Consider the following 25370-nt stretch of genomic DNA (forward strand, 5'->3'; position numbering starts at 1 on the left):
CTTTTCCTCAAAGTTCTGTGAAATGTCCCCTTCATAACATTTTGCTTCTTAAATCAGAAAATTGTTTTTCGTAAACCTATCTTTCATAACTTTTCACTCTCAGCTAGCCTCCAAGTTATTCCGGGATGTCTTTTGGGTCAAAGAGATTTCAGCTTAAAATTATGATAGCTAAAAATTCTCTTTATGATTTCTTCCAATAAAAAATGAATGTTTTAAGGGGGGAAAAAAAAAGAGGTGAACGTACCCTTTTTTTCCCTACCAAAATAGTCCAAAAAAATTTTTTTTTATTCGAAATTTCGGGCCACGAAGTTAATAATAATGTAGATTGACCTTTGCAGATGCTATGATGATGTCCGAAATAAGTTTTCTTGGTATTAATGCAATTTCTAAAATGTCTGTAAATCACTTTTTTTTCAAAAAAATAATGGACCGTAAAATGGAATTAGTACTGCATATGTAGGATAATCCTGGGTAGTATTCATATATGTTTTATGTAGAAAAAGAAAGGATAAGACTTAAGAAATGTGTTTATGTATGAAATACTCTTGTTCTTAATACTCAGCACAGTTAATACTTCTCTTGCACTGGGGATGTGTTGTGACGTCCATTGTTGGTTAGAGGGGCATGTTTGCCTTCAAGTAAATTAAGTTGCTTTGTAGCTGGGAAAAAATGGATTTTTTTTTTTTTAAACTTGATAAAATATATTTCATTTAATTTTTTTTCTCAAAATTCAACTAAAAGTAGTTGGGGGTACAGTGCACCCCCTGTCACCCCTTTAAATCCACCTTTGGATGATACATAAGTATTAATGCTCTCCATTCAAGAAAATCAAGCCGTTGATAATGAAAGAACATTTTTCAGTACATTTCGACTTCAATGAAAGCTCTGGATTGGACTGTCGAAGAGGATTCTTTCACGGACCGCACCCCCTACGGGAAGAAGCCTTTCAGCAACATCGTTGCCACGCTCAATCCCCACGCTTGCCGATTCCTGACTGTCGCCTGCCACTATGACTCCTTGCACAATCGGGAGTTCACTTTCCTGGGTGCCATCGATTCCGCCGTCCCTTGCGCCATGATGATCAACATGGCCAGAGTGCTGGACACTGCTCTTAAAGAGCAAAAGAACAAAGTAAATGACTATTCCATTTCTTCCTTTTCATCCTAGATCATTCCAAGTTTTCCTGTGAAGGGTCTAACCTGCCTGTATGGAAGACCTGTATCTCTTATTTATCAACAGTGATCAACGAATTTTGAGTGCCAAGTTGCAATGGCGTCGTGATTTTCAGTCTTGGCACGTAAAATCTTGTAAATGAAATATTTTGTATGTGGCAGTAGCCTCAACTTAGAATAGATGTGAAGCATATTTTCATGCTCCTGTTATTTTCAATACTGTAGACCCTAGTTTTATGCAGGTTTATTTTACACGGTTTAAGATTTGACACCTTTATTTTATTTTACGCGGATGAGTTTTGGTTTTACGCGGATACGGCTCTGCAAACAGATAACATTTTCCCCTCTTTCAAAATCCAAACTCCTAAAGATTGTAGATTACACTTAATAAACTGCATTTTGTCCTGCTAATAATCAAGCCTGGGACATTTGAGACATTTAATGTGATTGGTTCCAGAGCTCTTTCCTGAAGTAAAGTTATTAAACTCACACAGTTCAGAATTTACTGGAAGAAGAGCTTTTAAAAGTGACGAAGGATGAGAAAACCAACGAGGATACTGACATCGGTGACACACAACCAAAAACATTCACATTGAAAAATTTGAGCCATTCCTAGACAATAGAATTGATCTTTCTGATATGTTAGTGAAGGAAGATTCTATCATGGAAATGACGCAAGTGATCATGGATGCCAAGTGATCATGGATGCGTTAATACTCTGCAAAGAACTAAGAGAAAAATTCTTAATGACTGCCGAAGGCTATCATAGCCAGCTCCTTTTTTATAAACAGGACACGGAATTAATTTGTTTTCTTTATGCATGTTGTGCATAGAAATCGATATAAGTACACATTAAACTTATTATGTAATTAGTCATCATTAAAATGAAGTATTTTTTTTTTATCTACCGAACCTAATTCCTATTTTAACACTAATATTAGGTCTCAGTTTATGCGGTTTTGATTTACGCGGCATTTTCGTGGAACGTAACCCTCACGTAAAACGAGGGTCTACTGTATTAGTTTTCAATAAAATGTTATAATTTTTCATCATGTCCTTCAATAATTGTACTTATTATTCAATGTTATTATTTAATTGTTGCCTGAACAGTTACTTTCAATTTTTTAGTTGTCTGAAAAAAATTACTTTGAAATTTAATAGCGTTTTGAAAAATGATGTCTAGAAATTAGTGAATAATATTGAAGTTAAAAATCATAATTGGCACCTTACATTTTTTGATTGACTCCTGGATTTTAAGAGAAGTTGGCAACAATTGTTTATCTATAATTGAGTAGAAAAATGTTTTTATATTTTCTTATTGTGCAAAATACAATTTCATTCCCTTTTGTTGCTTTTTGCAATGTTTGAGGTTTATGCATATTAGGCACATTTTTGTGTATTTTCCACATCCATTAATCATCTCAAGCAGTAATTTAAACAATTTGCAGACATTCAACTGTATAATAAAGCAAATTTGTCTGTTTTTGTTTCATGCAATGAGGGTTTGTAGACCCTCAAATCTGCTGAAAATCCTGAAAAAATCTTGGGAATTCCGTTGTTTCTTCAACCAGCCCTTTAAAAACTTTAACTAATTCATTTCAACTAAAAAATCATTATATCATCTTTGTTATCAGCATCGTAACAGAGGGACAATAGAACCCGCAAATCAAGCGATGGTGAAGTTAAAAGCTTTGAAGGACTAAGAAAAAAGTCCTGGTATTTTATGAAAGTCTGAAAAAAAATCTGGAGTTTTTTTAAAAATATTTTTTGATTTTTCATGCTTTTCTTCCAAATATTCAATGTTAATTTTGCTGAAATAACTATTGAATTAAAAGGGATGCTGAGTTTTAGTTTAAACTAAATAAAAGTTTTTATACTATTTTTTTTCTTCCACATTTTGTCACCATTTTCAAAATTCATTTTTTTTTGAACCCTTCCAAAAATCCTGGCAAATAGATTGCTTGTGTTAGTGTACTTTACTTCCTATCTACTCGTAAAACCCTTATACCATTTTACTTGTCAGAGTACTAAACCTGACGGGTTTAACAAAAAGAAATAGAAACATTATGTCATAATATAAAGAATTCTTTTACAGTAGAGCGCCGATTATCCGAACACGTCGGGACCGACCCTAGTTCGGATAAGCAAAAGTTCGGATAATTGGACAGACAATTTAAAGGATATCCCTATCTATACAAAAACCTTCACACTTTATCCAGGCTTAGGACTGGCAACACTGTTAGTGCTGGCGTGTTTAAAAATGTTTTTTTTTTTGTCTTTTTTTCATTTTTTAAACTTTTTTTTGTCTTTTTTTCATTTTTTAAACTTTTTTTGTCTTTTTTTTAAAAAGATTATAATTTAAGTAAAAAAGCTTTTGATTTTTTCTTGCTTCAAAGAAGACATTCTTTTCAATGCTGCCATATCTCTAATGCTTCTTAAATGCATTGCTTGAATAGGATCAGCGTCTTTCTGCCTTTCGAGCCATTTCATAGCTTTTTCAAAGCATTCAAAGGCTTCGCTATGTGATGGACCTGGGTCATTTTCAGAGCATTCATTTTCAATTTCATTTTTATTTTCTTCATTTTCGCCTTCAATCTCAGACACAATCTCATTGTCATTTAAAATCTGATATCCAGGGTCTTGCATGTCACAATTTAGCCACTCATTAATTTCTTTTTCCTCATAATTTAGGATTCTTCCCATCTCGTTTATAGTTTTACACTCCTCATTTTCCTTATCAGATGCTTCTGCTCCAGTATCAATTTTTTCCCTGTTTAAAATTTTATTCCAGGCATTTTTTAACGTTGATGATTTTACAAGCTTCCAGGAATCGGCAGCCATAATGCAACAATCTTTTAAATTAATGTTTTTGGCATTCTGGGAATCAGGCTCTTCAGTGTCTTCTGATAGAAGCATCTTTCTCAACATTTGCTTTCTATAAAAGCGCTTAAATGTCTCTATTACACTCTGATCCATGGGTTGTATCAGTGATGTAACATTAGGTGGCAAAAACTTTACTCGGAACTTCCCATTTTCCCGTTCAAGGGTATCTGCACACGGATGTGAAGGTGCATTATCAAGAAGTAGGAGTACTCTGCCCTCTTTCTTCATATCTTCTTGATGTGTCTTAACTTTAGGAATGAATGTGTGATCATACCAATCAATGAAACCTTCTGATGTCATCCAAGCCTTCCTTTGAGAAGTGTAAATTACTGGCAGATTTTTCCAATTATTAAAACATCGAGGCTTCTTTGAATGTCCTATCATGAACAATGGTATTCGATGGTTACCGGTTGCATTTGCGCAATTAAGAACTGTGATTCTTTCTTTGTTTAATTTAGTTCCAGAAGCACTTTTTTCGAACCCAGATGCTAATGTTTTTCGGGGTAAAGATCTCCAAAACAGGCCGGTCTCATCTGCATTGTAAATAAATTCTTCTTCGTATTTTTCTGATTTTACAAATTCAATAAATTCTTTTACGAATTTCGTAGCAGACTCTGTAGCTGCAGATAATTTTTCACCATGCAATCCGATTTCGCGTATACCATGCCGTAGCTTAAAATTTCTAAGCCACCCAGAGCTTGCTTGAAATGTATTAGTATTTTCTCCATTCAACTTTTCGTTGAAAAATAGTGCCTTCTCACATAATAAGGGTCCAGAAATGGGATGACCAGATGAGCGTTTCTGCAAAAACCAAATGTGCAAAGCTTTATCTACTTTATCATCAAAGGATTTTTTCATCGATTTTCTATCTAAGCTTCCTTGCTCACTTTCAAGTCCCGTTAAATACTTCATAATTGATTCTTCATTCTTTTTTATATCTGATATTGTAGACTTTCCTACACCAAACTCCGCTGCTAATTTTGAAGCGGCTTCATTATTTTTCAGCCTCTTCAATATCTTTCCTTTGTCTCCTAGCGAAAGAACAACTCTTTTTCGCTTTCCAGACATCTTTTCACCTTCGTTGCAGAAAAAGAAATGAGCTAGATCGCTGGTGCAATCAACAACCGCTATCAAGAAACCTTTAGTAACAACCACTAACAACTCTATTAACAACAAGAATTAACAGCGGCTAGCAACTGATATCGACGATAACAAACTCTAAAAAAAGCAGAGCACATGATTCTGAGCAACTCACTTTGTCAACGTAGATACGTCACACAAACCAGTTTTTCCCCACGTGTCCACAGCGAGGGTGGGGGGAGAAGAATGCAAACAGGAATTTTGTGCTTTGACCTTGGTTTCTCAACCCCTTTCTTCAAACCTTTTGTGTTCTCTCTTCCCACTAACAAAACTCCCCAAAAATACCTTGCAGTTTCCGGATTAAAATTTGTATGCCAAGAAAGAAAAGAAAAAAGATAGATAACAGGGTGAAAAAAAAGAGTACGAAAGCTTGGTTGGAAGGGACAGAAAAAAAAAATTAGGAGGTTTTGGATGAAAAATATGCCGTTCGCATAAAGTTCGGAAAAAAATTTTGAAAGGCGAAATACACGGTTCGGATAATTGGAAGTTCGGTTAAAAAATTTTAAAAGGCGAAAAACACGGTGCGGATAATTGGAAGTTCGGTTAATTGGAGTTCGGATAATCGGCGCTCTACTGTATTTGAGTTTGGCATTTTAGTTTTATTTCCTCCAATTTTTTGAAATTCTTCTTTTTTTTCAGTTATTTATGTTTTAACTAATATTTTTGGGTGTATTTTTCTTAAGAAAACTAGAAAATCGCCCGTCAAGGTATGACGGGCGAAAATTGCTTCTACCCTTGAATGAAGCCATTGCCTGTTTGGTGATATTTTGATAGTTGAAATGGTAACCCTAACTCCAGTGGATTAAACATGAGGATTAACTAAATTTGATTTAACTGAAATTAATGGAACTTCATTATTTAAAAAAGTCTTGATAAATTTCTATAAATTAAAATAAGAAAAATCTCTTTCTTGTTAGACTTCACAAAAATAAACTCTTTTGAGTTGTTCCTGTTGACGTTTTAACTCCTTAAAAAAGACGACATTGATTTTTGGGGAGGATGTGTTTTGATTTATAAAAATAATATATAACTATAAAAAATATTTAAAGAAAATGACAAAACGAGAGAAGTTGATCTTTAGTGCAAAATGTAAAATAAAAAGCTCCATTAAAAGCACAAAATAGCTTTTTCTTTTCAAGTAATTAATGTATGAGCTTATGGAATCAAAATACATCTGATTGCTTTTCATGTGTTTATATTTTATACGGTGGTTGTGCTTATATATGAATCACGTTTGTTCTCAGCAGTTTTGATTCCATTAAGTGACTGATTCAATAAAGCTTTATTTCGTTCTGTTTTTGACGATTTGATTCATTACTGTGGTTGATTCAGTTAACCAGCGTCCACTGTATCAAAAAAAGTTATAAGCTCATTTCTTCTATTTTTTGAACAATCACGATTGCTTATTGCTTTCATTTGACTGTTTTTGGCATCCTATCATTTTATTTTCCCGCCAGCACCCTCTGCAGCATCACCGTCGACCGGCTCCTCACGATGCTGCTCCTATAGCGAAAACCGTCTCCAGGTTGCATCCATGTTTTACACACACACGCATACATAGACAACTACACACACACACATACACAAACACACACACAGAAACATACACGCATACATACAGACACATACAAAAACATACACACAACTACCCACACATTCATGCCTGCACACAGACACAAACACATATGCCTACACACACATACTCATACCCCCGCCCCCACATTCATACACACAACTACCCACACACTCATGTCAGCACACAGACACAAACACACGTGCCTACATACACATACCCCCTACACACAAACACACATACCCCCCCACACACAAACACACAGTGGCGTAGCTAGTCCCGACTTTCGGGGGGGGGGGGTTACTTCTTATATATATATATATATATATATGTATAATCGCTTGGAATTTTTCCCTTTTCTTCTTTTTTTTTCTTTTTCTTCTCTCTTCTTTTTCTCTCTTTTTTTTTGAGACTAACTTTTCGGGGGGGGGGGGGGGGGTTGTCCCCAAAACCCCCCCCTTAGCTACGCCCCTGCAAACACACACGCCTACATACACACACTCGTGATTGCGAAAAACGTAATTTGAATTCACGATGTTAAAATTCAAATCAATTTTTTACAATTTTTTAAAAATTAAGTTAGTCAGTTTGAACGGAGGGCTGTTTCCTTGGTGCTGAATGCGTTCTTCCATTTCAGAACAATGAACTGAGCTTGCAGTTTATCTTCTTCGACGGAGAGGAGGCTTTCAAGAGGTGGGGTCCCAACGACTCCCTCTACGGTTCCAGGCACCTTGCCGCCAAGTGGGACAGGATGAAACCCTTTCCCAGTGGCCTGAGCGACGGACGCCACTGTACTTCCAGGGAGTATGCATCGTACTTGGACAGAATGGTGAGTGGTGCAGAATTAATTCTATTAACCCCTTCACGCTCACTCTCGTGTCTATGCCATGCTGGGGTTTCGACCTCCATTTCTCGCTCCCATGATAGCGCCGTGCTGGGGTGTGCAATATTAAAGCGACGAAACTATTAAAATCGATTCATTTATTTTGCCCGGAATACATTTTATTTCTCTCTTTATACACTAGATGGCAGCACCAGTCCATTTTAAAAGTAATTGCAGATTTTGAATGTAATTGCAGAGATAAAGAAAGGAAATTTGGTTCTAACTTACCAGATTGTGACGTTGGCCTCTGTATCTCAAGCTTTGAAATTTACCACACAAGAAAAATTTACTTATATTACACAAAATATTAATAAGATTCTTTTTTAATGTGTAAAAGACATATTTATTAAATTTTCGCTGCTTGCTTGGGCTTGCTTGTTGACTTTTCATAAAATTTTAAATTTTTTTAAAATTTCAATCTAAAAGATATTGAAAATGAAAAAATGAATACACATGTTGTTCATACACTTATTTTTATATCATTTTCTTAAATAAAAAAGACACTTTTATGACCGTTTTCTTGAAAATTATCCGATTGTTAAGGGGTTAAAGGGGTATTCTAGTCTAGAGACTCGATTTTGAAGCAATTTTGCGGGTGTAGTAAAAAATTTTAACCATTTTTTGTATAATTTTTTATCAGTTTTTTTATTGATACTTTAGAAGTATAAAAATGCGTAATAGTGGGGGAAAAAATTCAAAATTGAAATCAGTAGAGGCCAGCAAAGTAGGATCTCAGAAAAAAAAAAAAAGGTGTCTACTGGTTGACAAGATTCCAACCCTCCTGGTGATCTGAAACATGAAATTAAGGTTGATTCTTATTAAACAGGGATGTAGAATTGTCTAGATGTAGCCGATTTGGGGGAAAAAATATTACCATAAAATGGCTTCTTTTTGCAAAAAAAAGGGCCATTTTTGCCTCATTTTTTCAACTTTAGTAATTCTTTAAAAATAGTAAAAAAACAAAATACAGAAAACCCTTCTGGGAGACAAAATTGATAGTATTCAGGGGTCATTCCGTGTCAAATCAACACACTTTTAATTAAAATTTTACCTCACCCCCCTCAGATTTTGATAAAATTTGGCACACATATAGTGGGCACTAGGAATAACAAAAATACAAAATTTCAAATTTTTATCTTGAATAGTTTTTTGTGTACGGCCTTGTAAAGTTTTCAAAAAATCGTGAAAAAACTACAAACAAGCAATTTTCAAATTGCTCTAAAAGCTGTCGAAATTGAGTTAGAGAGGTGGGACTCGTGTTATTTTGTAGCTTTTTTAATGCTCTTTTAAGAGATATGCAACATGTCCTATGTAGTAGTAAAAAAAGTTTTTTTTGGTGCAAATCAAATTTTTGATTTTGATTTTCTTCAAAAAGTACCACTTTTAAAATTTTCAAAAAAATTCTATAAATAGACAGTACTTTCATAAACTGCCATGCAAAGTTTTATGATGGGATGGTAATGGGAACTATGTCAAAAAAAATTACTACTGACTCCTATTTTTCATAAATATCAGATTTTGACATATTAATTATTTTATTGTAGCAAAATATTTTGTAGTAAATGCTTTCATGACAAATATGAATGCATTGTACTTTAAATTCTTCTTATAAAAATATTTGTAAAAATTAAGGCAAATAAAACACCAAAATTTAAATAAAATTATATCAATTTATGCTGTATGAAAAGTTGATAAATTTACAATAAATATTGTTGTGGCTAAATAGTTTGATAAGCAAGTATTATTTAAAAAAAAACTTTTCCCTTCCATTCACTTGATCCAGTATCTGCAGATCTAGCAAGTTGGTACCTTTCTGTGCAAGTTAAAACAAACACCAGTCTGCCACGTGGCCCCCCATGTGGCAGTCTGGTATTTCTTCTAACTTGCTCAAGCCAGACTCTCCACAAGCATTCATTCAGTGACTAGAGACCTTGCTAACAAGTAGTGTTTTAAATTTTATTACTGTTTTAAGTTATCCATTCCATAATGTAAAATAGTTGTGATACCTCACATAAAAGAATTATTACTTTGAACTTCAGTATTTCTCATGTGTTAGCGAATTTAATCTATGATTAAAACTTGTAGTTAAAAGGCAAGTTTTAAGAATTTTTTAGAAAATATGGAAACTAGTGAAAAATGCAGTACTGTGGTAAGAGTTCAGTGTTGTAATCCATTGAAGAAAACAAATCGTGTTCGAGATAGAAAAAAAACTGAGAAATGTCACATCTTGGATGACAGTTTCATTTCCACAAATACTTGATGGCTCCATGATTTGTGATCAGTGTAGAAAAGACCTAACTAAGTTAAAAAGTACAGTGCCCATTAGTGAAAAAAATTCTGAAAATGAAGATTCTCCTGAGTTGGAGGTGAATGTTCCAGACGAAGATCCAGACTTTGCAACAAGTTCAGTGATTGTTCAGACACTAAATACTTCACTTCAAGAATTAGGTGTGTCCGCGATTGATAAGAAGAAAATAACTTCTAAGCAGTATGCTTCGACTAAAGTAAAAAAAATCTCCTCATCTATGAAATGTAAACTCTTTGTTGCTGCTGAAAATTCTTCATCAGATAATGATATTGAAATTGACCAATCGGTTCTTCAAAATCTGAAAACCAACTTTTTGAATTGTACAAATAGATCAAAAAAAAATTATGATTCTCGCATGTTTACCCGAGAAATGGAGTGTTAGGAAGATAATGCGTGAGTTTAATGCTCCAAACTACTTAGTTCGACAGTCAAAACAAATTTTGAAAGAAAAAGGGTTTATGGAAGGTCCTAATCCAAAGCCAGGGAAGTGTTTATCAACAGAAACAGTCGAAACTGTGCATTCTTTTTACGAAAACGATGAAATTAGCCGGGCGATGCCAGGAATGAAAGATTGTGTAAGTTACTCTGCCAGATGGAGGCAAGAAAAAATGTCAAAAAGACTTATTTTGTGTAATCTAAAAGAAGCTTATCATTTCAAAGATAAGCACCCAAATATAAAAATTGGTTTTTCTAAATTCGCGGAATTAAAACCAAAACACTGTATATTAGCTGGGCAGAGCGGCACACACTCTGTATGTGTGTGCACAACTCATCAAAACATTAAGTTGATGATGGAAAATGCTAAGCTAAATTCACTTACAGATGGTAACTTGAAAACCTACAAGGATTGTATTGCAAAGATGCTTTGTAACCCATCAACAATAGATTGCAACATGGGGAACTGTGAGTATATATAGGGTATATATAGTTTTATGTCAAACCTCTCTTATGGTGTGTCAAACGTCCCTCAAGTGGGGAGGTTTGACCCAGTTTGAACACTCTTGAAAAATCTTTAACAAAGAAAATAATTTTTAACTTAAATAAATAACAGCAATGTAAAAAAGTTGCTTGCATGTATTTCCTTTCGAAAAAAGTCAACCAAGAATTTTTTTTATTCAAACTTTTTAAAAAAAAATATACCTTAGTAAAAAGTGGGTCAAACCTCCCAGTTTCCCCTACTCTAGTGATTTTTCATAAAATCTTATATCACTACATTAAAATTATTATTATTTGGTCAAAACTGTTTTTATGAAAATTTTATTGTAAATATTTATTGTATTTGTATTTCATACAGCATAAATTGATATAATTTTAAATTTTGGTATTTTATTTGCCTTAATTTTTACTAATATTTTTATAAGAAGAATTTAAAGTACAATACATTCATATCTGTCATGAAAGCATTTACTACAATATATTTTACTGTAATAAAATAATTATTATTTGGTCAAAATCTGGTATTTAAGAAAAATAGGGGTCAGTAATATTTTTTTTTGGCATAGATCCCATTACCATCCCATCATAAAACTTTGCATGGCAGTTTATGAAAGTACTGTCTATTTATAGAATTTTTTTGAAATTTTTAAAAGTGGTACTTTTTGAAAAAAATCAAAATCAAAAATTTGATTTGCACCAAAAAAAACTTTTTTTACTACTACATAGGACATGTTGCATATCTCTTAAAAGAGCATTAAAAAAGCTACAAAATAACACCGGTCCCACCTCTCTAACTCAATTTTGACAGCTTTTAGAGTAATTTGAAAATTGCTTGTTTGTAGTTTTTTCACGATTTTTTGAAAACTTTACAAAGCCGTACACAAAAAACTATTCAAGATAAAAATTTGAAATTTTGTATTTTTGTTATTCTTAGTGCCCACTATATGTGTGCCAAATTTTATCAAAATCTGAGGGGGTGAGGTAAAATGGGTGTGTTGAGTTGACATGGAATGACCCTCAGAAAGTCTGTACCAAATTTCAAATAAACCGGTGTATTAGAACTTGAGATTTCTCGTCAACCGTATTGAAAAAAGTAGTTTCGAAAAAACTCGTTTTAAGTTTGCAGTCACATTTTGGGCAGTCTGAGTGGTTTAATGGTATGCTATACTTATATTTTTTTAAACAACCATCCCTACCTTGTACATTTTTTCTTTCTAAACCTCAAAAGCTATATTTTTGGAAGATCTTTTAGCCATAAGAGCAGTTCTGCCTTCTTTTGGAGCTTCAGAAGCTCGTGCCTCGAAGCGTTAGTCACTCTATTGATCTCGTTTGCTGGCTTTTTCTGAGGCGATGGAAAAAAGTTCCTTTTCATTTTTTTTCCTGAAAAAATTGATTTTTTCACACATTAATGCAGTTTTTTAACCACTTTGCAGTTCTTGACGAGATATCTCATCCATTTAACATGCCATTTCGGGGCTGTCGAACCGCAAGGTGGTTAATAGCTATATTACTTAGAAAATGAAACGTTAAAAATTTAAGAATATATGCATTCTCATATTATTTTTTTCTTCATCAGAAATATATCTATAACTTTTAATATTCAAAAAAAAGAAAGGAAAAAATGATCATTGCATTTCATGCAGTAAGTTAAAATTTTTACCCCATCAAAAGATTGCTACCAAATCTCAATCATTATCAATGGAAAAGGAAGTGTGTAAGACCTCCTGTAGCATTTCTAAAAAATTATCTTTAGTGAAGTGGCATATTATTTTTCAGTTCATACAAAATGAAAAAAAAAGTTGTCATTTTTCTTGTTATTAAGTTTAAACAGTTCAAAAGTTTTAAGCAGCAAGTTATGGCCTGTAAGTCATTGCTAAGGCCATGCAAATTATTGACAGCCCTGCTGTTATATCCAGAGGTTTCAGTGAGTCCTTGTTATAGACTCATTAATCTGGGATAGTCCAGTGCTGAAACTTCAGATTTTTCACAGCTGCGGCAAAAATTTTAAAACGTCACCCTTACTTATCTTTCTCCATGTTTTTGTATTGATATTCAGCAAAAAAGACACAGAAATAAGGTGAATTTTCCACCCTTAAAAGTTGCCGCTTGGGACAAGGGCTCCAACTTGTTCCTCCCCAAATCTAACTTGGTTAGTGACTATTTCAAACTGATGAGTTCACAACAAAGATGAAACTGCTGTCTCTAGATGTCATAATTGTGCTGTTTTGGTATTTTGCATGTAGTTAAAAGGTCTGTTAAAAGAATAACATCTACTAATTTTAAAGGTTCTTCAATAGTGGATCCAAACATTTTTCAGTAATCATTTTTATGCCTTCAACCATTTAATCATTCAAACAAATAAAGACTTAAGTCCTTGATAATACAAAAAGAGTAAAGTTTTTATTTTCATTATGAAAGAACCATTAATATGCAACTGAAGATTGGGTGAAATTTAAACTTTCTTTATAGAGGTGATTTTGTAAGTACAGTACAACTTAGAGTTAACGATTTCCTCAATTTAATGATCAATTTCACTGGTACGGATTTGACTGCATTAAGTGTCTAATCTCCTTGATTTAACAATAACTTTTCCCAGTCCCTTGGCAACCGTTAAATCGAGGTTATACTATAATTTATGTCAAATAAACGTAACTGTGAATTCCAAATGATATAAAACAGATAAAATCGTAGGATATGATATAGTGTTATATAATTTTTTGAAAAATAACTACATTTCCCAGCACAGAAAACAGTCTTGAGAGTGACTTCTTTCTTTGTTTTGATGTAGGATGTGATGATGCTGCTGGACTTGATCGGAACTGCCAATCCAAAGTTTTATAGCTATTTCCCTGACACATTCGGGCTCTATTCTCATTTGGTAGATGTGGGTGAGTTTCATCATCATCACTTGAATTACGTTTATTAATTTTTTTTTGCTGTACTCACTTTTTAGTATATTTTTTTATTAATTTATTGTTTTAAATGTGTATTATCTGTTTGAAACTGGATAGTAAAAATCTGCATTGGGCAGATAAAGGGCATTAATTGCACATTTTTCAATTTTTTTTTTTTGCATTTTTGTCATGTATTGTGTGTTAGCTGTATTGTTCGAGTTTGCTTATTTGGTGCTAGGCCAAATAACACATTTATTAATTAACATATACAGTCGGATCCCGCTACAACGCGATCCGACTTATGCAAAATGGCTATAACGCGAGTTTTTCATGAGTAATGAATTTTTTAGTGCGGACACAAATTACTCGCCTGCAACATGAAATTTTTCAGAAAAGAGCAGCGTAGAGTTAGAATGAGCTTCGTTGACACTAAATATTGGTTTGTGAATGGACTTTCATCCCTTTAGCATCACTGAAAGCGGACATTCACCCACTGTATTAGTCTAAACAACGCTTTGCTTTAGTTTATACAAATAACCGCTCTGATTCTTAACTCTTTTTTTTTTCATTTTACATATAAACGTTAATAAAGTACATTCTGATAACGTTCTGATCACGCTGCATAAACCTTCTTCATTTTTTAAATTATAAATATATTTACTATATCTATACTGTTAAGTGCTATAATAATGCTGTAGTGTACATACTGTAAGTACCATACTGCTTTATTTTAAGTTTCTCTCCCCCATTAATCATTGATTTTGTGCTAAATTACAGAATTTTATGTCAAATAATAACACTTTTTCTAAAATACAGAAAAAGTCGGTTCTTTGTAAAAGATACTGCAGTGTATAGTTAATAAATGGTTTGAAACAATATGAGGGGTGTTTACAAACGTCTGAAACAATTGGGTATGCTTATAAAATATTACTAAGCATACCTTGTTCCACAACGCGAAATTCCGACTTACGCGAGGTGTCTTGAAACGCATCTCTCGCATAAGTCGGGACTCGACTGTATATATATTTTTTTTTGCATTTTTGTCATCTATTGTGTGTTAGCTGTACTGTACGAGTTTGGTGCTAGAATAAACTTTTATTCTCTTCTCTTAAAGATCCTATTCACCCTCTTAATTGTTGTGGAATTTATAGAATTAATTGTAGTTGTAAACTTGCCTATATTGGACAGACTCGGCGTGCTTTAAAAATTCGCTTGAAAGAGCATCAAAATTATGTGAAAAAACAACAATTAAATAAGTCTAGTATTGCTCAACATTGTTGGGATTCGAATCACTCTTTTGATTTTAACTCTTATCAGATTATCCAAAAATGCCCCCAATTCATCAGATCTTGACTTTAGGGAATCTTTTCATATTTTGAGGAACATTTCTAACTTAGTTAATGATCTTAAAGCAGTTCCATATTTTTCCAACATTTGGCTCCCATATCTTTAATACTGTCCTTTCTCCATCCCCCCTTTTTCCCATTCATTTTTTTCTATCTTCCTTTGTTTATTTTTACCTTTTTTGTCTTGTTGACATCCCCTCCCCCATTTTCTTCTATTTATCTCTATTTTTTCCTTTTTTCGAATATTTTGTTTTTTATTTCGTGGTGTCTTTTTACAAATACAAAAGTGACGACCAGCAACAGGCTCTGGGCCCAGCTAGACTGGTCCTAGTCAATTTACAATCCCCAGTGAAGATCAATGGCCCTCTTAAAACTGTCTACTCCTTTGCTCGTTACCACCTCTTCCGGTAAGCTGTTCCAAGGTTCCACTACCCTGCTAAAATAATAATTTTTCCTAATATCCATGTTAGCCTGAGATTTAAATAGCTTAAAACAATGACCCCTTGTCCTGTTTTCAGTGCTAAACTTCAGCCCTGTAACATCTTTCGTTTTAATAAATTTAAACAGCTGAATCATGTCCCCTCGGTCTCTTCTTTGCTCAAGACTGTACGTTTTAAGCCTTCTAAGCCTGGAATCATAATCTAAGTGGGAAAGTCCACTTATTAGCCTTGTAGCCCGCCTTTGAACCCTTTCCAATACATTAATGTCTTTCTTAAGATAAGGAGACCAAAACTGAACAGCATACTCCAAATGGGGGTCTTACCAAACTTCTATATAAGGGCAGAAGAACTTCTTTAGATTTATTTGAAATAGATCTATTGATAAACCCAAGCATCTTATTGGCTTTGTTGCTAGCAATGCTGCACTGTTGGCTAAACTTTAAATCCTGACTTATTAGGACCCCCAGATCAGTAACTTTGTCTGCCTGACTAATGACTGAACCTTGCAAATAATAACTTGTACACTTATTTCCATGCCCTAAATGTAGCACTTGACATTTCCCAACATTAACAGCCATACCCCATTTATCAGCCCACTCCGTAATATGATCTAGATCCTCTTGCAGCTGATTTGCTTGTTCTTCATTTTCTACAGTCCCCATAACTTTGACATCATCAGCAAAACAATTCATGTTCCCAGAAATATTTTTGTGAATATCGTTCATAAAGACAATGAACAAAACAGGCCCTAACACTGATCCTTGAGGAACCCCGCTTAAGACCTCACTCCAATTAGAATAATTTCCCCTTACAACTACTCTTTGTTTCCTTCCGGTCAGCCAATTTTTTACCCCAATGAAAGTTTTCCCTCCTATTCCTATATCAGCTAATTTGCTAAGTAGAGCAACATGCGGTACCTTATCGAAAGCTTTTTGAAAATCAATGTAAACAACATCTACAGGCTTCTTATTGTCCAAAGCCATGGTAACTTTGTCATAGAAATGTAATAAATTAGTTGCACAAGATTTACCTTTCCTAAAACCGTACTGAAAACTAGTCAATAGATTATTAGTCTCTAGAAAATTTACTATCTTAATTTTCATCAATGTTTCAAAAATTTTGCAAACCACCGAAGTTAGACTCACAGGTCTATAATTTCCCGCACTCCCTTTAGACCCTTTCTTGAAGAGCGGTGTAATGTTAGCCAGCTTCCAGTCCTCTGGCACTGTCCCCGAATTATAAGAAGCATTGAAAATGTTTGCGATTACATCTGCTAATTCCTCTGCACATTCAACTAACATTTTCGGATAAATATTATCTGGCCCCGGAGCCTTAGTCTCTTTAATTTTTTTCAAATGAAGTAAAACGTCATCCCTGGAAAATACTAAGTCCTCAAGCTGTACTATAGCTTGTGTCTTGTTGGTGTCAACTGTTGAGATACAGTTATCGTTAAAAACACTCGAAAAAAAGTTATTAAGAACATTAGCAATATCACTATCGTCCCGAATTAAAATTCCGTGCTCATCAACCAGTGGCCCAATATGACTATTTCGAACTTTCCCCGAATTAGCGTATGCAAAAAACCTCTTGGGATTCCTGTTTATGTTATGTGCCAGCCTTTGCTCCAACTCTCTTTTCTGAATCCGTACCAAATACTTAAATTTACGCCTTGCCTTACAATATTGGAGCCTATCTGCACTGTGACCTGTTTCTCTAAACCTATGAAAAGCAGCTTGCTTGTAATTTAGAGCGTCTTTAGTTTCCCTGGAGAACCACATTGGCCAAATTTTAGTGTTGACACCCTTTCTCCTAAAAGGAACATGATCCCCAACCGTATTCGCTAGATTTTCCTTAAACTCTGCTCACTGAAGATTCACATCGCTATTGTCCAATCCAGAAGAAAAAACTGCTTTCAAACTCTGCCTAAGTGCCCACAAAGTCAGTATTTCTGAAATTGGGCACAAACCTAAAATTCTCTACTTTGTGCGTATCAAATTTAATCCCAAACCTAATACTGTTGTGGTCACTATCTCCAATGTGTTCCCCTACACATAACCCCTGAACAGAGCCTTCCATGTCGCAGAAAACTAGATCCAAAATCGCGTCCTGTCGAGTACCCTGAGTTACAATTTGATCTAAGAACCAGTCACCAGTTACTTTCAAAAATTCCTCTTCTCTGCTGTTACTATGGTAAAAATTATTCCAATCAATTCCTGGAAAATTAAAATCTCCCATTATGATGACTGACCCCTTGCTAGAAATGTCACTAATAATACTAAACATCTGTTCGTCTTGACCCTGGCTTAAGTTGGATGGCCTATAAATATTCCCCAAACGTAGTTTATTGCCCTCATTACAGCACTCATCAGCCCGGCATAGGAAAGTGACTGAGCTGGACATGGAAAACCTCTTAAGGAAGCCAAGAATGCGAAACAAACTGGTAGCGAAGGTTGGTGGTTTCTTCCATTCAGCTTTTCCTTTCTTGCGGTGGTTCACGGTTATCGGTGGTTCACGGTTATCGACATTTTCTTTTTCTTTTAGCTTCGGCTTAATCTTTGGTCCAATTGAATTCTTTCTTTCTGGGTTTCTGTACCTAAGAGAAAGCTCCTGGCCTTTGCTTGCATTCCTATTGGTTCCTGATCGGTTTATAATTTTCTCATTGGTGTTTGGCTAACCCGCTATTTTTATCTTTTAAAGCTGCATGCTTATCTGCTCTTGGCTTTTCTCGGATGTCTTTTCATCCATAAGCTCATTGCTTTTTGCATTGAAAAAGGCGTTCCCTGTAACGCCGAAACACGTGTCTGCTGTAATTGGCAAATTTGTGCTATTTTTAACGTTGTTTTTCTTACTTCAATATGTAAATTTCCTAGGTGGCGTAGTTGTTTTTCTACGGATATAAGCATGAACTCTAGAGTTGGAAAGGTGCTCAATTGATTTAATGGTTTGTTAGTCTAATTGACGCAAGGCCGGGTCAAATGTATAATTTAGCTTTATTTATCAGCTCAGTGAGCATTTTTTATTTTTGAATGTAACATAAACCAATAAATGGTTTTTAACTTAATGTCTCTTGCTTTGCTACTCTGAACCACGTATCTTGACCTTGAGGAAAAAAGATGCACAAATATGCGGCACAGTATAATCGAACCTCATTAATTTTACTTTTTTAAAACAAATAATTGGCGGAAAATTCGTAGGGAATCTAAGTACTTCATTTTGAAGGGGAAAAAAATAAATTTTTTTTTCTTTATTTAATCTTATTTTCCCTGAATTTTTGTTATTTTTTCAAAATTCCCTGATTTTTCCCTGAGTGATAAAGTTCCCTGATCTTTCGCCACCCTGTTCCTATGCCGGACTGATGAGTGCTAATAAGCACGAAACTGCAGTCCTTGGCTGGAATTGACGGAGCTGGCGGTGTATTTCATGTAGGACCAACTTAGCTTATACTAAAATATAAAATGCTATATCCCATTTCTTTAAAACATAGAAATTTCTGTAGATACATTAAATGTTGATAGCCTTAAATGAACAATATTTTAATGATTACAAAATTTGTTTCCAGAACAACGTCTGAACAGCTTGAAACTTGTGGAAGCTGCCCCACCGGAAAGTATGACATATTACTTTGACAGAAGGTCCACATTAGCATTTGTAGAAGATGATCACGTTCCATTTATGAAAAGAGGTAACCAAGTCTTTTTTTTTTTTTCGGGGGGGGGGGGGGGACATCCCTAATTGTATTGTGTTATTTATTTATTTTTTGTTTGCTGCTCTTCAAAACTATATTTCAATTATTCTAATTGGCTGAATGTTCTGAATTTGCTTTTTCAATTTTTTTTATGATGAGAATTAATACATTCAAAAATATTTAGTCAAGTGAGCTTGAAGTCATTTCCAAATGTAGATCAAGTTAGCAAGCACAAGAGATTCTTCAAAAACAACCACCTTCAACTTAATTTGTTTTAATAGCTTTTAGATCTTTGAACTAATCTTGCAAATGTTAAGTTAAAATAATTTTTAAAATCAAGCATTACATAAATCACGACAAACTTCCTGTCAATAATTCATTGTAGTATTCTATTCCATTTAAGTATTCTATATTTAATTTCAAAAACCTTTCAATCATTTTAAGCTTATAATTTTAACCTGTTACTGAACTTAATTTACAAGGAAAATAAAATGCTTAGAATATTCTTTGCAAACTTTAACAGAACATGATCTAATACCAACACTAGCAATTCTGAAAAGCGGATGTCATACTTGCAACCTCTTTCCAAAAATGCAGAAAAAAAAGGAAGATCTTGTGTGACATTATTTTGTATTAATTCTATAAAATCAGTCCTTGAACCTCTAAAGTTAATTGAAAGGTTACTTTTCCCTGAATTTGCCACCACAGTGGAGGCTCATGCCATGAAAAAGTGAGGGGGCCAGATCATGTGTGCACTCCCAGCCCCCCACAGTTTTAAAAAATAAAAAAATATTCTTTTTAATATTTGATCTTCCTTAAAGTAATTATTTGTGTATAAATAAAATTAAATTCATTTTAAACATAGGACAAGTTACAAAATACTTTTAACTACTAAATAAATCACGAAAGATATTAATCTCATGTTTATGCTGGCAGGGTAGTGCACTCCCCCCCCCCCTCCATCCCCCTGACTTTCAAAAATAAAATTTAATTAATCAGATAGGGAAAAGCTAGAAAATGTATCACGAAGATTATTAATCTTGGGTTTATATCCAGTACGCTTTCTAGCGCTGCAGTACGCTTTCCTTGCAGGTTAGGGCTGCAAGGGGGGGTACTTTCGCCACACCTCATCAATTTTACTTTTCTAATGGATAAACCGCAGATTATATGCAGGAAATACGGTACAATCCATTTTTTATTTCAAGCACGTATGCACAAAAAATAAAACGTTATAAATTATTATCTGAAAAAAAGTGAGCCGCCATTAGGTTAGGGAAGAGCTCACTATGTCACAGAGAGGCTTTCTTTTGACATGATGTCAAGTCTTCAAAACAAACATAAACTGGCATGGCTTTTCAAACCATCGAAATTACGTGATACAGTTGTTTTAAAGTGTGAGGGAGAAATGCGTAAGATTTGGTCATTCATATGGGAGATGGTTAAAATGCATAGTGTCTGCTGTATAACATGCTCTTATCAGGGGCGCCCCAAACATATTTTTTTGGGAGGGCGGAAAATTTCAATTTTTTGAATTAAACTCCAAATTTCACTGAATGATGGTAATTTTGCCAAATAGAACTCCCAATTTTACCGAATGATTATAATTTTCTGCCAAATCATCGGACAAAATTTGCCAAATAAGGGAATTTTTGGATGACCACGGTTACCTCCCATCAGGGTGCCCTTGGTTCTTATAACAGTAGTCTGCATGCTTTGCATTTGTGTGATCAACTGACTTGAGTAAGCTATATTCAATGCATGTGTACGGTGTCAATAGCTTCTTGAACAAACGAAAAATCTAGAATCTCAGTCATGCTACCTATAGGCGAAACTGGTTAACAAATCATTGCAGATGTTAACACAAACCATGAGGTCTGGATTCAGTTGTGTAAGAAATCAAAAGTAAGTTACTAATAAGGTGAGTAACTTAATTTAAATAAAGTACATTCAATTTGAATTGTTCACTATAGGTTAATAAAAATTTTTTCTTTTAATATTATCATGCTAGGATTGTGCAGCATTTGTAACGAATGTTTCCGTGAAAGACTGAAATCTGGTACATGTCAACATTAGCCAGTGAGTATTAAGATTCACATACTAAAGACATTTTCAAAGGACTGGATATTTCGAGTAAAAATTGACATACTCCAATTTCAAACTTTCATGGTAACATTGAAGCATCGTTTTTGAAAGGACTGTATGAAGAAATGGTATAAATGAAAAAATATACAGGGTGTTCCGTTTTAAACTGCAAGACCTTTATTTTCGCAACCGTTAGTCCTAGATGTATACTTCCAATTGCAAAAATGTTCAAAATCAGATGCAGAGTTAAGATGTTGAAAGTTTGAAGCAAAAATAAAAATGAGTCAAAAAATACGAAATTTAACTTTTTATACAGGCCCTAGGTCCCCTAACTAATATTCAGAGAAATAATCTCCATTGAAAATTATTATTAACACAAAAAACTTGACACTTGCACGACCAAAACTCAAGGAGATATTCCAGTTTTAAGGGGCCATACAGAAGATGAGATTGGAACTTATTGCTCTTTTTGAAGAATGACAGGTAATCAAAGAAAGGAAAACAAGGGTTTATATTTTTGATTGCTCAAAAATAAATGCAAATGTTATGCCGTGATCAGGGTTGGCTTTCTGCCGGCAGAAACTAGTTTTTGCCGTGTCAGTGGCAGAAACTGGTTATAACCGGTAAAAACCGGCAGAAACTGGCAAAAACTTAAAAGTGTCTTTAATCACTTTAACGTTACTTAACTTTTAAAGTAATTACTAAATGATATTCGTTTAAATAAACTGATATATCAAACTTCATTTTATCATTGTAAAAAATAAAATCCTATGCTAATTCCCTTGATTTAGTTTAGAAAAGGAACTTTTCAATTGCAGATGCTCATAATATTTGCATTAGTCTAACAAAGGACAAAAATCATATGGGTTCTTAGGCAAGAGGAGTGACATACAGAACTAAACAGGCATTACTGATTGTAATTTGCTCGCTTTATATGCTTCATCTAAATTGCTTGTGATTGAAATTATCATGTGCTTCAAGAAGAAAGTGTCAGAATTTTACTTGCCAATATTAACCTAGATTTTGTATGTACCTAATGTCACAGCTTTGCAAAACAAATTGGCCCCATTTCTCGAAACTTATTTTTCCAGTCAAATTTTTACCACTTTCCCTGTTACTAGATGGTGGATCAGTTTGAAAAAATATACAACAGATGAAAGTTTCACGAATATTGCTTGTTCTTTGATGCATAGCCTGCTAGCTCTTATGTTGCAAGAATATTCTTAAGTTCCTCATTTGTGCACATTATATTGAAAAAACTGTTTGGATTTTTGAAACCACCTTTTCTAAGAGGCAACCGCAGGGTCCAAACAATGTAAGATTTGTTGCAATGCAAGAATTGATTGTGCTTTAGTTAACAATTATTTTTTTCATGTATTTTCAACTGTGTGTCAATAATTATTTTTTGTCATTTTGTGAGTTTTTGCCAGTTTCTGCCGCAAATGTGGCAGAAACTGCTTTTTGCCATGCCGGTTTTAACCGGTTTCTACCAGTGGTTTTAACCGCCTTGGCAGAAACTTGCCAACCCTGGCTGTGATACACAAAAGCACATTACAAAACCTTGAATAATTTGAAAAATGACACTCTATGCACATTTGTCAACCACTATATTTTTCCCCTAAAGGTGTTCTTGATGGTTAGTGAAAAGCGGTGTAAGTCACAAAACGCTGCATATCATATCTCTATGAATATTGGTCATTCTGATTTCAAACTTTTTGTGTTGGAATTATTTTTTAATGGAGATTATTTCCCTAAATATAACTTAGGGGACCTGGTGGCCGTATAAAAAGTTAAATTTTGTATTTTTTGACTCGTATTTATTTTTGCTTTAAACTTTCAATATCTTAACTCTGCATCTGATTTTGAACATTTTTGCAACTGGAAGTATACATCTGGGACTAACGGTTGCAAAAATACAGGTTTTTGCAGGTTAAAACGGAACACCCTGTATAACAGGTAATGTTAATATCTATTAGACTCTGCAGGGAACAACTTAAAAGACGCAGAAAAGAGAAACGCATAAAGGGTGCTTCACTGCGTACACAAAAAACCTACTTTCATTCACAATTACACAATGAGTTTTGTAAAATTGGAAGAATGAAATAAAGGCAAAAAACTTGCCTATTTTAGCAACACCAGCCGTGAAAACAACTGTTGGTCGTAGATTGCATAGGCTATTGTTTGTGTCGTACCTTATTTCAAAGACAAACTTATTTGCAGGTGTTCCAATCCTTCATCTGATTCCGACCCCTTTCCCGCACGTGTGGCACAGAGAAAGTGACAATTGGCAGAGCCTGCACCAACCCACCATCGACAATCTGAACAAAATTTTGCGTGTTTTCGTCGCTCAGTATCTGCACCTGGACAACCCTAACCTCGACATCATGAAATAAAACATTTTTATTGTCTTTCAATCAAAGCAGATCTTGTTAAAATTTTTTAATACTCTTGGTGTGTCTGGGGTACAAACTTGATTGGAACATTTAATATTTTACCGAGAAAACTATATTTTTTTGTTGATTAAATTTTTAAAAAAGTGTACTACTTTTATGTATGAAAGTCTTCCAAAATTTAAATTCATAGGTTATAATTGTATAGAATGTAATTTAGTTTTTTTTACAATTGTTATGTTTAAATAATTTTTATAATACTCGAACAATTTTGAACGTATCAAAGTCTACATGTATGACTCTTATCGATTTCAAGTAGCTCTGTGAGTGTATGTGATAAAAAGGTATTTACAGGAATAGCATTGATATCTTGAAAAAGGTGGTCTAAGATTGCATTCATGGTAGATGTAGTTGAATGGATTATAGTTTTAAACTTTTCACGATTGCTGAAATATGTAATACATATTGAGCTGGCAAAATTAGGTATTGAATTCTTCAATGTCCATAAAGTCTTAAATTCTTCATGCTGAAATGTAGAAAAAGAATTTTTCGTCGATTTTGATTTATTCAACATTTTAAAGTTGCTTGTATAACCATCTAGAACAATCAATACCCAAAGCTATCAGTTATTATTAGGTATGAAATATCTGCTCTGAAAATAGGCGCCATCTCAAGTTTCCACATTGCTGTGAAATACTTGATGTGCTAATCAAAAGGCAAAATGGTCAATTCTTGACCAAATATTTATTTATTTTTTCTCAAGAAAACACTAGTGGTGCCAACTTTTTATTGTTAAAAATCGCATTTTTTAAAAACTTTTGAAAATTCTATGCATTTTTTTAAAAAAAACTTTAGTACTTTTATGATATATAATTTTTTTAAAATGAAGTATAATTGAATGAAAATTATTCTAAAGCTTTCAAAATTTATTATTTTGTATTTTACAATAACTATTGCTAAAAGAAATTAAATTGTATTTAAGTTCAGGGTTCGTACGGGTCATGGAAATCCTGGAAAGTCATGGAAAAAAAATAACAAAATTTCAGACCTGGAAAAGTCATGGAAAATTGAAATTTTCATTGAAAGTCATGGAAATTTATTTCAAGTCATGGAAAAATTTCCTGGACAAAGAGAAAGGAACAGTAGCTAAAGGAGCATTAGAAATTTTGAGTGATTTAACAGTATAGCACAAAAAAGCTATTAAAAGTGGAAAATCAGGGGTCAATCCAGGATTTTTTTCTCGCTACCTATAGTTGTGAAAGTATTGCATCATTCTATTTTTGGGAATTTTTTTTTTATCAGCATTGTTTTTTTTTTTTTTTGGAAATTTTAGAGGCATCCTAATTTTTGTAAAAGAGAAGTAGAACAAGTGAAATTTTAGTTTGAAAAGTAAATGTCATCTAGTATTATTTTAAACAGATTTCGTTTTTTAGGGAAGGGGGGGGGGAGGAGCTAAAAACCTAAGAAGTACGAAAAATATCAGCGTAATTTCAGCTTAATGGGCTATGCACTGTGTACAAAATAGGAAATTATGAGAAAAACGGTTTCCCAAAGCAGATGTTGAAAGATTGCAATAATATTGCATAAAAATTAGTTAAAATACTACAAAAAGTTTTCTATTTAAGCGATTGTTCATAT

The 25370-nt window shown here is 33.8% G+C and overlaps 1 protein-coding gene across 1 annotated transcript; it reads left to right on the forward strand.

The window, feature by feature from the left end:
* Nucleotides 1-868: 868 nt before the first annotated feature.
* LOC129232125 (glutaminyl-peptide cyclotransferase-like) lies at nucleotides 869-24708 on the forward strand (the record flags this gene model as incomplete). Its single annotated transcript, XM_054866364.1, is given in 5 exon segments — nucleotides 869-1131; nucleotides 7406-7597; nucleotides 13684-13783; nucleotides 19135-19257; nucleotides 23563-24708. Coding segments are annotated over 5 exon segments (843 nt in total). The 3' UTR covers nucleotides 23736-24708.
* Nucleotides 24709-25370: the final 662 nt, after the last annotated feature.

This window comes from Uloborus diversus, unplaced genomic scaffold (assembly GCF_026930045.1).
Source record: "Uloborus diversus isolate 005 unplaced genomic scaffold, Udiv.v.3.1 scaffold_11, whole genome shotgun sequence".
NCBI classification, from domain to species: domain Eukaryota; kingdom Metazoa; phylum Arthropoda; class Arachnida; order Araneae; family Uloboridae; genus Uloborus; species Uloborus diversus.